The following is a 16,820-nucleotide window of genomic DNA, read 5'->3' as shown; positions in this document are numbered from 1 at the left end:
TAATATTTATTTAATTAAATAAGTAGGTACATAAGTATGGTTTGCCAGTTTAAAAAATAAAGTCATGGCCACAGATATATAACTCATAGACCTATTAACAGATGTTAATAGGTCTATGATATAATTAGTTATATATCTGTGGTCATGGCCCACGGGGGGGGATAAGACACCCATATCCTCCCGCCCTCCGGTAATTACGCCACTAAATCTAAATACAAATAATTTCCCCAATTTATTATTGCACCTTTGGTCTAAACTCGTTGTAATAGTAATACATGCTGATTGCTGGCAACATCCACATGGTTAACCGAAAAAAAATTTGAAATATTCAATCACCTCCACATTTTCTCCAAAACCACGTGACGAAATAAAAGCGTGATAGTAGGAAGCGATATCATTATTAAATATGATTGCTCCGTATCAGTATTTACTTCCATTGACCATACTGATTACAGGCCCGACTCGGTCCATCATAAATAGTAATTAGTAAATACCAAATAGTACTCATGAGTAATAGTAGTGAAAACTGCGCAAATGAAATGGCTTGATCGGTGGCGAGTTCACATTCACCAACTTCAAGTTATAATTACAACTTACAAGTATAGTGGATTTTCCGAATTGTCAGTAGATTGTTAAACCGCGAAATATAGATATGTCGAAAATCATGAAACGTACTGTTTTCGATCTTCCTTCGTCGTTTCGTATCACTTTCGGCGGACCGATGGTGCTTCAATCTCGCACCGCACACAACGTCCGGGCACCGCGGATCAAATATCCTTTATGGTATTTGCAGCGAGAGCGGGCGAAAGACGACCAACAACTAACCGGTGATAACCGTGCGTTCGTCAAAGAAGCCGTGCATGACAAGTTCGGCATGCCGGCTGTGATTCACGGAATATCCACGTATGATGTACGATCTCCATTAAGTGAAGACTCTGTCGAGTGCTTGAACGTCGAATGGAACCCCAAGCTCCAACGCACCGGGCTTATAGCTCGCAAGCTTGGAAATTATCCGATGTGGTTGGACAACGGCAAAAGCGTGCTTTCTACTCTTTTGCAAGTCATTGATAACCATGTGATCAAATACATCCCACCAGGCGAGTTCAATCCACCAAGGAAACCATATTCGTGTCCTAATCACAAAAAACCACTAGGATGTCTTTTAGTGGGCGCCGAGAGTGCTGATCCCCAATATTTTACAAAACAGTATTGTGGATTATTTTATAGAGAAGGAATGATGCCAAAAAAATATCTTGGCAGGTTTATGGTTTCCCCGGAAGCTGCTTTGCAACCAGGTACACCGCTCTTGGCTTCACATTTTCGACCTGGAGACTTTATTGATGTACGAGGAAAAACTATTGATCGAGGATTTCAAGGTGTGATGAAACGACATGGTTTTCACGGTATGCCTGCGACCCACGGTGTAACCAAATCTCATCGCAGAGGAGGTAATGTAGGCCATGGCGGCGAAAAGGGTAGAATATTTCCCGGAACAAAAATGCCTGGACATATGGGTAACAGATACAGGTTACACAAAGGAGCTGAAATATTAAGAATCAACCACAAATACAATGTTATATGGATAAAAGGAATAGCATCACCAGGAGAAACAAATTCAATAGTTTATTTATACGATACTATACTGCCATTAAGAAAGCACAAGTCACCACCACCATTTCCAACATCTAAAGTTGCAGACGATGATCAGTTAATAGATTCATATAAAGAACATGTGTATAAATTCACTGACCAAACTATAACTTATGAAGAAGATAAATAAATTTGCATTAAACTAGCTAATATTTGTTTTATGTTATGAAAGTAAATTGTTTTTTCGCATCAACAAACCATCTAAGAATAAGAAAATCTGTTTTATTATTCTAAATTATATAATCATTAGAATTTAAAAAAATGAGTTTAATATAATTTTATATTTGTCCTTGTATGATAGGTACCAAATTACTATTAAAAATATTACAGTTTGGAAACAAATTTTTCTCTCGTTTTATAATTAAAATATATGTATATATAATTTACTTAAATATGTTAAGTAATATAAATATGCTAAAACTAATAATAAATGCACGATCGAGCTTGATCAATAAAAAAAATAAAAAATTACAGCCAGATAATTCACAACAATTTAAAAAAAAAAAAACATAATTTATGTAGTCATTATAAAAATATATTTATATAAATTAAGGCCTAAAAAAATGTTTAAAGCCTACAAAATAATTCTCCAGTCAGTTTAGATTATTCAACCTAGATTTTAAGTCTTCGAGTAATGGTTGTGTGTCTGTAATATTGTGAAGAGATGACACACCAGTAATTACAGAGTATATACTTTCTAATACTATTTTATAGTGTTCCTTTCTTTTGGTTGTATAATTTACCTGAAAAAATAATTACAAGTTTTAGTAAATTAACTTTATAATTAAATAATATTATATAATTATAAGTATTTACAGGCAATATATATGTATTATCAGTTATATTTTCTGAGGTCGAGGACTCTAATTTAATTATCTTTGCCGGCGGAGGTTCACTATCACTATGATGATGGCGATTATTATTATGATTAATATCTTGTGAGATGCACTTCTTGTTTCGACGAAAAACTGTGTTTTTTTGTAAATGAGTATCAGTTTCTTCGCGATCCATATCTCTTTTAGGACAAGAACAAATTTTTACTGGGAGTACACGACGGCCAAGCACTTGGCCACTGTAAATGACAGGAATTTTGATAATTATTTTAAGTGTTTTTATTATATGTAATAAATTATAATATATAAAAATATAGAGTACATACGTGTAATCCTCTAATGTGAATATTACAATTATAGGACGACGTTGCATTCCACTAATACAAGAAGTCTTGCAAACAAATCTATAAGATAATTTGGTGCTATCTGACCCATGTTCAGGTCTAGATAAAAGTGTAACTACACTTTTACGCCTACTAATTTCATCTATATGATAAGTTGTACTTTCATTATCACAACGTATAACGTGTTCTAAATGTGTAAAACCTACAAAAAAATTAATTAAAATATTATTATAAAATGTTCAGTATATTATGAAGAATTTTAAAAAGAACATTATATTTATATATTTTGTACTGCTCTGAGGAGTATCCTGTAGAGAGACAAACTTCTATATTTTAAATGAGAACCCCCTTTTTTAGTGAAATTATTTAGCAGATGATTTTTTTTAAATGTTCTTAAAAATCTGCCTAGATCAAAATTTTAATAAGGATAATAATTCCTACTTAAACCATGCTTAAAAAAATCACCCTGTATAATATAATATATGATATATAGTAAATACTCTAGGGGAATGGAAAAAAAATTTAATATATCAACATTAGACATAATGAAAATCTACTGTATACCAGTATAAATTCAAAACATTGATAGTAAAAATTACAAAACTGAAATGCACCATAAAGCAGGTATTGAACAGTCTAATTGAACATTTAAATTATGTTTTTGTATTATTTATTAATTTATTACTAAATACTTACAGTAGAAATTGAGACTTAACTATTAAAACAACTTATATCTACTTGAAACTGTTAAACATAATGTTTTTATTATTTACCTTTGTTAAACTGATCTATAGGTGATAAATGTTGTAAACAACGTTCAACCGGTTCTTTTAACCAATCTGCTGCACTGTACATAGGCATAGCACGTACGAATAATAACATATTATTGGCAATCTTGTCATAATCACATTTAAAATTTAACAGAAGCACTTTATTTATGTCAATAAAAAGTTTTTGCAGTGTAACTGAATACTAGAGGAGATAAAATGAGAATAATTAGAACTATTACATAATTAATATAAATTATTTATATACTCCGCCCATACCACGAGAGAACACATACAGCTCGCACATCTAAATGACTGCGCTTTGCAGTCTAGAGGAAAAATGTCCCCTACCACGCGGCAGGTGGTCTGTGCATATGGCGGCTCAAACACAATATAAACACGCCCTGTGTTGATGATTATTTTGATCATCGTTATCCATTGTGGTTTGAGTTTAAAAAGTAAAAATATATATGGAGTGGAGCAGGACACATTACACAAGAATAAACGACATTGAAAAAAGCTGTCAAGAAATACCGAAGCGCTCTGACGGCTTACACTTGTGCTGGTAAACTGGTAGGAATGCACAAAAAAAATAAGTTTTGGTCGACCACCGTATGCGTTCTCTCATGGCAAAGAGTATAGTTGATCATTTTAATTATAAACAGTATATTGTATACATACATTCCATTTTTGTCGGTATGACTGGGAACTGGAATCTAACAAAACTTCAAAATTAGCACTTCCACCAAATTCATCCTGGCACGGTATAATACCAGTTGGTGATGATTTTACAGAGCCAGCTGTACATGTTTCACGATTTTCTTGATCTTCTTCAGGCTGAAAAAACAAATGAATAGGCTATAATACATTTAGAAATATATTTTATATTTTAAAGAAATTAATGTATGTATCTTATAGTGTTTTAAAAACTAAAAATGCTTCAACTTTCAACTTTTAGTGGTTTCTGGTAAAAATCAGACCAGTCTGTCAAAAGTAAAAAATTCCAAATACTTTTAAAAATAATTGGGCAGGAAAGTGGAAGTCGCTCTGCTGTACTATAGGCTGTACAGTGGTTACAAGTGGGTCACTGTATAATGGATGGCATTAAATTTGAATTCAATGATATAATATCATTGTATAGGAAAAATCATTCTGAGCAGAGATGGTTTGTCAGTGTGGATATTTTATATTATACTCATAATGTTATTAGTTATTACTTATAATTAATTCAGTCACCGGTAATTATAAAATTACAACAAAATAACTAAAATCTTTATTCTTGGTCATTTAATATTTAATTTTGTCCAAATTTTAATTTGAAATAACTGAAAAAAACTATTTTTATATATTTTTTAGTTTTGTTGGTTACAGAGTTAACTACTTGTGTAGAACTTTGTTTTAAATTCAATTCTTAACTCTAAAAGTTGAACATTTTATATATTTTTAACTAGAAAATCATTTTTTAATTTAGATAAATTTTGTCAAAATTCAAACTTTTAATGCAAATAAAAAAAAGTGTGACTTTCATTTATATAAAATAATAATAATGAAATGATTTTAATAATTTAACTATCAGGTAGAAATTATTTTATTGAAAAGGGCAGGCAAATTTATAAGAAATCTTGGATTAAATTTTCAAATCTTAGATTTAAAAAGAAAATTTTTATGAATTTCTGACTCAAAATAATTATAGTACATTTTTGTAATTGTTACGTATTTTGTCAAGATTTGAACTTTAAATGCTTAAAAAAAAAAATTGTGACTGGATTTTTAATATTTAACAAATGTTACTGTAATAATATGTTAAGAGCCTTGTATACATTTTCAAGCTTTTTTACCCAACAAATAAAATTCATAGAAAAACTAAAAAAATTGGAAACTGAAAATGTCGATAAACAGCTCAAATCATAAATATCAAAATATTTTGATAATTTTGTATAGAAAATGCTAATATAAACAACCAGGAAAAATGTCAAATGTATACAGTCATTTGTTTTAGAGTTACACCAAAAAACCAATATTTTTTTTGTCGAAAACCTATTTTGCGTAACATTTGTAATGTTCAGAATCTAAAATAAGAAAGGTATGTTTACACGAAACTAGATTTTGTTTCTTTGTTATAATGCAAAAATGAATAAACTGTGGTCATGAGATTTCTAAGCATTTTCTAATCCATCTGCGTTTTGGTTTGATTTAAAAATATTTTTAACTTTTTAGTTTATTTTTGATCTATGTTTAGTAAATGTTTTTTTACGGTAAAAAAAGCTTGAGATTTCAATATCATATCCCAGGTTTATTATATGTTTTTCTAATAGCAATTTATTACAAAATATTTAAAATACAAAGGGAAACATTTTTTATGAGAGTTTAAAAAGTTCAAATCTTTATTAAATTTGTCAAAATCATAAATATCTAAAGTAAAGTTATTAACACCTATTGCTTGAACATTTTTTAGATTCCTCATAAGATTATTTTATCGTTTGTGTTTTCATATGCATTGATTTATCATTGAATTCAAATTTAACACATCCATTAGTGACCTACTCAATGAAGAGACTCAAAACTTGACAACATATATTTTTTAGTTAATACTTGGATCAAATAGTTTAAATTCAATGCCCTTGATAAATATTATAATACAATTATGACAACATTATTCAAATTACATATACAAATAATATTAATCTAAATAACTGTCATAGATAGGTATCTTAACTAAAAGTTACCGTTTGCGGAAGATTCAAATCTACAACCCTTCCATTTTCCATTGGCATTGAAAAATAGTATTCATTGATATCATTTGGATTCATAAATACTCCATCAAACTGATTTAACAGTGGTGTTAAGCTGTCATTACACCTAATAAAAATTAAATCAAGTGTATTATAATGTACATAAATCTTAATTATTAAACAGTTATTTTAACTTTTAGGCTACCTAATGGTTTGAAACAACATTTATTTTATTTTTAGATATTTTCAAGATGAGGAATTAATTATTAAATAATTTTCAAATATTTATCTAGCTATTAGCAATTAAATAATGCATAGCATAACTCATTAAATAATGGAAACACATAAATAGTATTTTCTTTAATTAAATTTTAAATAACTGTTTAAATTAAATTTGAATTTCTAAAATAAAAGAAATTAAACACTTAATTAAACTCATATCAGAAAAGCAAATAAGAAGCCAAGCGTGCAAAGTGTAAAATATTCAAAAACCATGCTTATACTTACGTATTAAAATTAAATATTTCTTCATTACAATTCTGCATTTCTGACAGGCCGAGAAATTTTGTATCATCCATCTATACAAAAAATATGTCTACACAAATTGTTTACTAACTTAATTTTTTCAATATTCAACTAATAATAGATAAAATAGGTAACTAAATATATAACAATTAGGGTTTAGATGTGAATACACTTACAAATGAACTAGATAAAAATATACACAAATTATATAAATAACTCACAAAAACTGTAGGTAGTGTATAATTATATTATTAATAATAATTTAAAACATTTTATATTAATCACATAAATTATAATCAACTATTTTATATAGGTATTATTTACAGATTTTGATAATTTATAGCAACCTTTTGAGATTTGTAGAGGTGTTACAACAGAACAGTCAATAAGGTTATCAATAGATCAATGTCTTTGTCTCTTAAAGAATTAATCAACAACTAACTCCACTAGAGTAAATAACTAGTTACAAATGTAAATTGTTAAATGTGAAATATATTTTTTAAAAAGAATAAACATATAAACCAGAGGTAGGTATTCAAACTGTGTGTCGCGACTCCAACAGCTGTCACAAGTGTTTGTTGGATTTATTATTTAATTAATATATTAATTTATTCAAAATGTAAGACATTTAATCTTGGTTTTCTATGTATAATTACTAATAAATCTGTTTACTGATATAAATTATCTGTATTTATAATATATTATAATATTATACATAATTAAACACTAAAACATTATCTTCCAAGAGCCACCAACAAATGTTTTAATGTTGTGAAGAGACAAAGAGCTGTGGGATGAAAAAGTTTGAATATCCTCTGAAATCTGATGTATACAATTTAGAATGGATAGATATCAATTATCTATAGTCGTCTCACATTATGCACATGTCCGGGTGGCGGTTGATTTAGAAATAGGTCTTACACTCATGCTCTTAATGCAGAGAGTACAAAACTGGTAACTCCAGTTAATATTAACATTTTGAATGCCTTATAGTATTTGACGCATGTTGCCTATGTATCTGCGTCAAATTGTCCCAAAGACTTTGTTGCCATCAAGCTCACACAAATCGATTAAAAACCACATATAAAAATGGAGTGTTGCCTTGATACCAAAGTGAATGATAAAGCCATACAGATAACTATGAAAACGACTACCTGTTGACTAAGGCACTCAGCAAGTGAAAAAAAAAATTGGTGTCACCGAGTAGACTTCTTGGACTGAAGTGTATTCAATATATAGTAAATCATAGACATATAATACATTTTTTCGACTATTATTTCAACTACTAAGTAACAGCAACCCAAGCGCCTAACAATCACAAATCACAATAATACCTATTAGACAAGATTTTTTTTTTATATAGTATCACCATAGATGGAAAACATACAATATAAGTATATTAAATGTAATTACTAAAAACAATTTTTTTATTTCCTATATTATTACCATCCAAGTTCTAACACAAAAAATGTGTCATAAATGAAACAAGGATGAAACATACAGGTGACACAATAACGCGGAAATACGGAATGTACACTGAATGTGTACACGGAACAACACTGTTTTTTAATAATTTATCGGTCAAAATGACCAATGCCACTATTCATTATTCATATATATAACAATGAAATGCAAAATATTTAATTTTATGTAGAATTGTAGTCCATAATACACAGTGCGGCATAAGTCGGTTTCCCAATTAATTAATTTTTATTTTGTACATATTTAATTTGTTGTGTTAATTGGGGTACCGACTTATGCCGCACCCTGTATTATAAACATAATTTGCTTGCTAAAATAAATTAATTAAAATACACGGTCTATTTTAGATTGAAATTTTTTAGGTATTCGTTTATTTTGGTAAAAAAGACAGATGATACCTATAACGTGATTTTAGAGGATAACACTGATGATGGGTTAAAGTTACAGTATTATACTATACTGTACACACTACTTATATTTATTTTATTAAATAAACAAATTGTATTTTTACATTCATACTAAAATTATTTGCCTGGTACTGTTTACTAAACTAGCCAATTTATAAAACACAAGTCACAACTTTATACAAATTACATATAGTGCAAGTTGTGAAAACTAAAAACGAAATCGTGCTCTATAGCTAAGACTACTTGTGTATTATTTAAATCGCTTAAAAGGTTTATCAAAGTGCAATAATTTTAGAGGAAACACAATTGCGTAAAAACATAAAATATAAAAACAAAGATATATTACAATGTCATAACGCACAACAAAAATGAAAACAAGCATAATTTCCTTACCATAAAATCCGTGAACTATATGGATTCAGGTGAAACCTTAACAGTGCACTCACTGCATCTACGGTATAATATTATATGATGAATTAAGCAAACTCAATAAATTTGAAATGTAATGACCATACAATTAATTTCAGAAACTTATCACAGAGACAGAGCAAAGACACCAGTAGTAGTCCACTAAAGATTGCACATTTGCACCTGCAACCTGTATGGCTGTGAATAAATTGTATAATGCTGTATAATGTATTACATTACTATTGTGTATATAAGTGACTATGGTATACAAGTGGTATAGACGTATAGTACAGTATGCGCACCAAACATACTTGTATATGATGCGCACTGCCGCACTGCACAGTGGGCACCTTGGGAGTTGGGGCCTGGACCAACATGTGTAGCATAATATTTATTATTTTATGTAAGGTGCATAACCTCAGAATATATACCGCGAAAATAACCATTGATTACAAATACCAACCTGATACCGACTGATACCGATTTGTTTATAAAAATTAAAATTTGAAGGTTATGTTTAATACTCCTAAATGTCAGAATTGTAAATTGTTCGTTTTTAAACGTTATTCGATGTTTTGATGATAATTTTAATATTTATTATTTATTTCTAACAACTATTACTTAATATAATAAGAAGAATTTAATAAAAAAAGCACGAAGAATTTTACAGTACAAATTAAGTTTTTGAATTTATAAAATGGATTCTGATCTTTATGATGAGTTCGGTAATTACATTGGACCAGAATTGGAATCTGACGAAGAGGAAGAAGAGCAGCCACCATCTCCTGATCCAGAACCTCAGGATATTGATGTAAGTAAAAACATTTAATACATGCAATATCTATCTCTAATGTAATATTATTTTTGTAGATGATTGAGGAGAGTGAAGATGGACCAGAAGAACCGGGTATGAGCGTTGTTTTACACGAAGATAAACGGTATTATCCGAGTGCTGTTGAAGTGTACGGGCCTGATGTAGAAACATTAGTCCAAGAAGAAGATGAACTACCATTAACAGTTCCATTGGTTGCTCCTGTTAAACAACATAATTTCCAAATAAAAGAACAACATTTACCAAACACGACATATAATATGGAGTAATTTTTGTTTGTTTTTAGATTATATATAAATTAATTTAATTACATGCTATATTTTGACTAGGTACTTGGCCGATTTAATGGACGTTGCAGGATTAGTACGTAATGTTGCATTGGTTGGACATCTTCACCATGGCAAAACTAGTTTAGTAGATTGCTTAGTCCGTCAAACTCATCCAGACTTAGGGCAGTTAAATTTAGATTCAGCAGATGCTGATTTGATGCGTTATACAGATACTTTAATGACTGAACGGCAAAGAGGTGTTAGCATAAAAGCCACACCTGTGACATTGGTTTTACCTGATGTTAATTCTAAATCATATTTAATGAACATTTTTGATACACCTGGTAATATTACTTTTAAATTTCAATAATTTTATTTATTCATAAATCTAACTTTGGTGTTAATTAGGTCATGTTAATTTTTCTGACGAAGTAACAGCTGCCCTTAGAATTTGTGATGGGGCTGTAATATTCGTTGATGCTGCAGAAGGTGTAATGTTAAATACAGAACGTCTGATTAAACACGCTATACAAGTTTGTACAGAATTATGTGTTTGTTTAGAAAAAATATTAAAAAAATTTTTTTTTAATTTTAGGAAAAAATAGCAATTACTATTTGTGTGAATAAAATTGACAGACTTATGTTGGAGCTTAAACTTCCTCCTCAAGATGCATACTACAAAATTAAGCATATAATTGATGAAGTAAATTCTCTGTTAAGGTATAAAATAATATCCAAACCTGATATTTAACTATACTTCGTTCCACGAAAAAAGAACTCATTTTTTCGTCTGTTGCTGCACATTTCCATCCACTTTTTTGTTATGATCGTCAAATATTTGGTTGGGGGTGGGTAACTTGTACTTTGTAGCTCACCATAAATGGGGAATATTTGGCCTAAGTGCTATCAGTCAGAAGCGCAAACAAGTTTTATTCTCTCGTGGAACGGACTATAATATAGGGTTTTATTAAATTATTTTTTCTTTTAAACTGCTATATTCAAATTGTTTATTTATTTTACAGTTTACACTCGCAGAATGATCCATCTCGTATTGTTTCACCGATTATAGGAAATGTTTGTTTTGCATCAGCTCAATATGCTGTTTGTTTCACACTAAAGTCTTTTGCTAAACTTTATGCCAATCATTATCCTAATGTTAAGGTTGATAGTTTTTCTAAAGTTTTATGGGGTGATGTATACTTCAACCCTAAAACTAGAAAATTCTCCAAAAAATCTCCACATAACAGCGCTCAAAGAAGTTTTGTTGAGTTCATATTAGAACCTTTATATAAATTATTTGCTCAAGTAATTGGTGATGTAGACACAACTCTCCCTGATGTTTTGGATGAACTTGGAATTAAACTAACAAAACGTGAAATGAATATTAATATACGACCACTATTACGCCTTGTTTGTGGACGCTTCTTAAATGATCTCAGTGGTTTTGTGGACATGTGTGTCAATCATATACCTTCACCAGCAGAAAATGCAAAAAACAAAATAGATACAATTTATACAGGTCCTCAAGATACTGAACTAGCTAAGGATATGCTTGATTGTAATCCAGATGTAAGTTTTCTTTAAGAAATACTGTTATTTTAAGTTTAACATTTCATTTTTTTTTCTTAGGGTCGTTTAATGGTGCACAGTACTAAAATGTATCCAACTGATGATTGCACTTTCTTCCAAGTATTAGCTCGAGTAATGAGTGGAACATTGCACGCTGGACAAGAAGTAAGAGTTTTAGGTGAAAACTATTCCTTGATTGATGAAGAAGATTCTAGGGTAATGACAATTGGACGGTTATGGGTACATGAAGCTAGGTATAAAGTTGAAGTGAATAGAGTACCAGCTGGTAATTGGGTGCTAATTGAAGGTATTGATCAACCAATTGTTAAAACTGCAACAATTACTGACTTAATAACAACTGATGATTTATACATATTCAAGCCATTAAAATTCAACACTCAGTCTGTTATAAAAATTGCCGGTAAAAACATAATACTCAAATTAATATTTTTTGTAAATATAATAAAAAAAAACATATTATAGTTGAACCTGTAAATCCATCTGAATTACCCAAAATGTTGGATGGTTTGAGAAAGGTCAACAAGTCTTATCCTCTTCTTATCACTCGTGTTGAAGAATCTGGTGAACACGTTATACTTGGCACTGGTGAATTGTATTTAGATTGTGTAATGCACGATCTCAGGAAAATGTATTCAGAAATTGGTAAATATAACTAGCATTACAGCATACCTAAATATTAAGTACTACATTTTTTTATTGTTCAAGATATAAAAGTGGCAGATCCAGTTGTTGCTTTTTGTGAAACTGTTGTTGATACATCATCATTAAAATGTTTTGCTGAAACTCCAAATAAACGTAATAAGATAACAATGATTGCAGAACCATTAGAAAAAGGTCTTGCTGAAGATATTGAAAACCAAGTGGTTGACATTTCATGGGACAAGTAATACTTCACAATTTTTTTCAATGATTTTATGCATTATTTAATAATAAATATTCTGTCATATAAGGAAAAAAATTGGTGAATTTTTCCAATCTAAATATGATTGGGATTTACTTGCAGCTCGTTCCATATGGGCGTTTGGTCCAGATACTACTGGCCCAAATATTCTTGTGGATGATACTTTACCATCCGAAGTTGACAAAAATATACTTAGGTCTATAAGGGATTCTATCGTTCAAGTAAGTTATTTATCTTATTATAAAATATTATTATTTATTAGTACTTAATTTGTTGAATAGTTTCATTAAATATTATTGTTAGTTCTAGTGAATCAAAAAACCATTAATTTAATTGTCAGTTAGTGGGGGTTTGAACTTTTTTCCTTGACTCACATTTAATATTTTTACACCAATGGGAAAATAACCTTTAGATAATTTTCAAACTAGCTTTTCTAAACATAGGACACTCGCCAATTAATATGTTTGAGAATCATGTCATTCAAATATACTTCCTTTGAGATGCCGCTATTCCAGCTTAATTTACTATTAAAAGGCAATTAAACCCTGACTTGTATTCCTTAAGATTACCAAACAATTGTTACTTTTATCTCTGAGGTCTTCATAAAAGTGATGACTTTATCATTTTATATTATCTGACTAAGGGCCTGTTTTACAATCATAGTTTTAACCTAGGTTAAGCCTCTAACCCACTGATTTTACCAGCCGAATTCGGTGGTTTAACCTTAGTTCAATGATTGTATTACGGGCACTAACTGATCACTTCTATTTCTAGCTTAAATTTATTAATATTTTCTGTATTTAATAATTTATTTTAGACAAAAACTATTTTAAAATTAAAATAATTTGGTTTGATTTTTAAGGGTTTTCAATGGGGTACTAGAGAGGGACCATTATGTGAAGAACCAATCCGTAATGTTAAATTTAAAATATTAGATGCAGTCATTGCCCCTGAACCATTACACAGAGGAGGAGGTTAGTACTAACTACTAATAGTTGAACTACATATAATTTAATGTCTTATAGTACACTAAAAAATGATAAATTGTAGGTCAAATTATTCCTACTGCTCGTAGAGTTGCCTATTCGGCATTTCTTATGGCAACACCTCGTTTGATGGAACCATATCTATATGTTGAAGTTCAAGCTCCAGCAGATTGTGTTTCTGCTGTTTATACTGTATTGGCTAAAAGAAGAGGACACGTAACTCAAGATGCTCCTGTTCCAGGATCACCACTATATACCATCAAAGCTTTTATTCCTGCAATTGATTCATTTGGCTTTGAAACTGATTTACGTACTCATACTCAAGGACAAGCGTTTTGTTTATCTGTATTCCATCATTGGCAGGTTAGTAAATTATATTATAAATTTAAAATTTTAATATATAAAACACACAATTACTAACACCCTTCATAATAAGTTATTGTCATGAATTATGTATTTCATATTATTATTTTTTTTTTGGTTCATATATTTTTTATTCAATCTCTTACAAAAAAATAAGAACAATTGATGGTTTATATGTTAAAATAAATAAAATATATCATATAATTTAACTTTTAATGAGAAAGTAGTTATGAAATAAAGGTTTTTCTGTTTACAAATATTATAATTTTTACATACATTTTAAGACATACTATCAACTTAATGATTAATTAACTATATATTTAACTTATGGAATATTCTCAAACTAGTTATATTTCAGCCAATAATAATTATTTATTATTATTATTATTATTATTTTTTTTTCTGAAGATACTTAAAATTGGTAAAAATTTCACATTGATTGGAAATAAAGTCTATTTGGTTCTTAAAATCAAACATTCTAATGCCCATTAGAATAATGAAAGATTGCAGACAAAAACTAGAAAAATAAATTTTATATTTATAAAATGCATTTTTAGGTGGCAAGATTAGTGAACTACTGATAATAGTGGGATAATTTCCCAACAATGTCTATATTATGTCTGGCATTATATTATCTAATATTATTTAATATCTACTTAACTATGCAAAATTATTCATAATTTGCTACTGATATTTTATAATAATTATTGAAAACAAATCATATAATAACTTATTATTCATAATTCATCATTTAACTTTATTTTAGATTGTTCCCGGTGATCCACTTGATAAAAGTATAGTTATAAAACCTTTGGAACCACAACCAGCTACACATCTTGCTCGAGAATTTATGGTGAAAACGCGGAGAAGAAAAGGTTTAAGTGAGGATGTTTCCATAAATAAGTTCTTTGACGATCCTATGTTATTAGAATTGGCCAGACAAGATGTATCTCTTAACTACCCTATGTAATAAGTTCTAGTTAAGATAAAATTATACTTTTTCTTTACTGTTTATATTAATATAGGTAAAATAAAAATAATTTAAGCATTATTTTTAATAATTTTATACTAAGTACAATAGAAGTCGTTTAATATTTTAGATTTTAAATGTCTAATTAAAAAAATATAATATAATATAATATAAAATATAATCAATTTTATACTTTTGGTATAAATTATTATTAGGTTTGTTTGTTTTGACAAAAAGTGTACACTTTTTCAAAATAAGTGTACACCAAAGTGTTCGTTTTGAAATAGTGTAGTTGTACACTCTGATTGTTTTGAAGAAGTGTTACATCAGTGTACACTTTCTTCACACTGACCCAAGAGCAGGTGTAGCCGGTTTAGGTGATTGTTATCATTCCTTATCAGCGAATTCTGTATTGCAGCTGATTGATCTACACCAAAAACGTTTGTTTTAAAAACAGATTTCTGATCACACCCCTTACACTTTCCCCTGACACTACACTAATTAGTGTACACTTTTTTTTTCAAAACGAACAAACCTATTATATTGTACCTACACACACTACTTCTCGTGGCCACAACCATCCCATTCATAGAATTCTACGCCTATATAGCATTCTGATCTAATGTATATGACTTTTATTTGTATTTAACCGTATTGATAATATGTTAATATAGTCTATACTCGTACTTCTAAATTTGACGGCTTGAAATCGGAAAAATGGAAAATTAGTCTGTCGAGTGTTAACTAGAAGACTATAAATAAATAAACAAAAATTATAATAATCAGTTAAAAAATGTTAATCATATGTGCAGGCCCAGAATTTGATGTTCAATTAACATATTTTGATTGTTTTTAGACATCTAACTCATTATTTCAAAAATCTGTACTTTATAATTATATGGTTACAACTTATAATAATATAGAGTTGTGGGGTTTAATATGACATACTGGTTTACAAGGTTTACACCTATCATAGGTTCTCCTGCTAATAATAAGTTTTAACTTTAATTTACACAAAACAAATATCCACTTTATAAAGCTCTTCAGGGCAAACTAAATTAAATAATAAATACTTATATAGCTATATTTTGTCATGTGAGGCCATGGATAAAAATAAATTTAAATTAAATAACCTATAAGTTATGGCACGGTTATGGTTATAACCATTGATTTAAAAATAGTTCATGGAATAGTGTTAACCAAGGTGTATTGATAAGGTGTCGTCACTTGTTTAAAAACTTGATTGAAAATTTTACTACAGATAGTCGTCACCACCGGAAGCGCTATATGTCCTAAAGAGGCCGAAAAACGTACACTTTAGTACACCAAAACTATAGAAAATTTAAAATATATTATGATCAGGCCTGGCTCAAGGGGTAGGCGACATAGGCCCACGGCTAGGGCGGCACTTAAGCAGCACTTTAGTAAGAGGGCGGAATTTTCAAAATACTGTTAATATTATATTGTTAGGGGTGGCAAAATTTGATTTTGCCTAGTTCACTATTTTTGCTTGAGCTGGTCCTGATTATGATTTAAGGAATAAAATTCAAAATTTTTCATTGCATAATGACTTCTATGTTCTAAATTATTTGTATACATGTATTTAAATACTTTCTTTTTATCAAATACAACTTTAATATTATTAAATATAATTAACTAAATTGTCATTTTTAAATTTCCTGTTACAAAAAAAATATATGAAAAATGTAAGAGTTAATTCACTAAATTATCATATATAATGCTTTCAAGGTGTTATAATTA

At 29.3% G+C, this 16,820-nt stretch overlaps 3 protein-coding genes across 6 annotated transcripts; 2 read left to right on the top strand and 1 right to left on the bottom strand.

The window, feature by feature from the left end:
- The first annotated feature begins 469 nt into the window (after positions 1–469).
- LOC103308803 (39S ribosomal protein L3, mitochondrial) lies at positions 470–1,795 on the top strand. The gene is given in 1 exon segment (NM_001326681.1): positions 470–1,795. A coding segment is annotated over 1 exon segment (1,128 nt). The 5' UTR covers positions 470–652; the 3' UTR covers positions 1,781–1,795.
- A 61-nt stretch (positions 1,796–1,856) lies between these two features.
- LOC100160742 (tumor protein p63 isoform alpha 2-like) lies at positions 1,857–9,457 on the bottom strand. Of its 4 annotated transcripts, none has more exons than XM_016802825.2 (8): positions 9,134–9,457; positions 6,834–6,921; positions 6,321–6,453; positions 4,276–4,431; positions 3,601–3,799; positions 2,810–3,029; positions 2,467–2,722; positions 1,857–2,393 (listed from the first exon to the last, which is right to left on the bottom strand). In XM_016802825.2, exons 2-8 carry the CDS (start codon positions 6,902–6,904, stop codon positions 2,244–2,246), a joined length of 1,185 nt encoding a protein of 394 aa, XP_016658314.1. In that variant the 5' UTR covers positions 6,905–6,921; positions 9,134–9,457; the 3' UTR covers positions 1,857–2,243. The 4 variants fall into 4 exon arrangements, with proteins under 4 accessions (XP_016658314.1, XP_008181077.1, XP_008181078.1 ...); XM_008182855.3 differs by having other exon boundaries at positions 6,834–6,904; positions 9,134–9,455; XM_008182856.3 differs by lacking the exon at positions 6,834–6,921 and having other exon boundaries at positions 9,134–9,454.
- A 206-nt stretch (positions 9,458–9,663) lies between these two features.
- Positions 9,664–15,249, top strand: LOC100164854 (116 kDa U5 small nuclear ribonucleoprotein component). Its single transcript, XM_001950509.2, has 13 exons — positions 9,664–9,959; positions 10,019–10,245; positions 10,310–10,593; positions 10,658–10,782; positions 10,845–10,969; positions 11,272–11,818; positions 11,879–12,239; positions 12,302–12,481; positions 12,545–12,722; positions 12,790–12,961; positions 13,603–13,714; positions 13,791–14,089; positions 14,856–15,249. The coding sequence occupies exons 1-13, from the start codon at positions 9,846–9,848 to the stop codon at positions 15,057–15,059; spliced, it is 2,928 nt and encodes a 975-aa protein (XP_001950544.1). The 5' UTR covers positions 9,664–9,845; the 3' UTR covers positions 15,060–15,249.
- The last annotated feature ends 1,571 nt before the right edge of the window (positions 15,250–16,820 follow it).

Source organism: Acyrthosiphon pisum, chromosome A2 (genome assembly GCF_005508785.2).
Source record: "Acyrthosiphon pisum isolate AL4f chromosome A2, pea_aphid_22Mar2018_4r6ur, whole genome shotgun sequence".
Classification (NCBI taxonomy): domain Eukaryota; kingdom Metazoa; phylum Arthropoda; class Insecta; order Hemiptera; family Aphididae; genus Acyrthosiphon; species Acyrthosiphon pisum.
This window is presented reverse-complemented; position numbering and strand designations above follow the sequence as displayed.

Excerpts from the sequence above, each read along its gene's own strand:
- LOC100160742 (XM_008182855.3), bottom strand. Across the intron at positions 6,454-6,833 it reads GAAATATTTAATTTTAATAC|GTGTAATGACAGCTTAACAC; the intron begins GTAAGTATAAGC and ends AATTTTTATTAG. Across the intron at positions 2,723-2,809 it reads TTCACATTAGAGGATTACAC|TGGCCAAGTGCTTGGCCGTC; the intron begins GTATGTACTCTA and ends TGTCATTTACAG.
- LOC100164854 (XM_001950509.2), top strand. The coding sequence starts at position 9,846 with ATGGATTCTGATCTTTATGATGAGTTCGGTAATTACATTGGACCAGAA. Across the intron at positions 9,960-10,018 it reads CAGAACCTCAGGATATTGAT|ATGATTGAGGAGAGTGAAGA; the intron begins GTAAGTAAAAAC and ends TTATTTTTGTAG. Across the intron at positions 10,594-10,657 it reads GAACATTTTTGATACACCTG|GTCATGTTAATTTTTCTGAC; the intron begins GTAATATTACTT and ends GGTGTTAATTAG.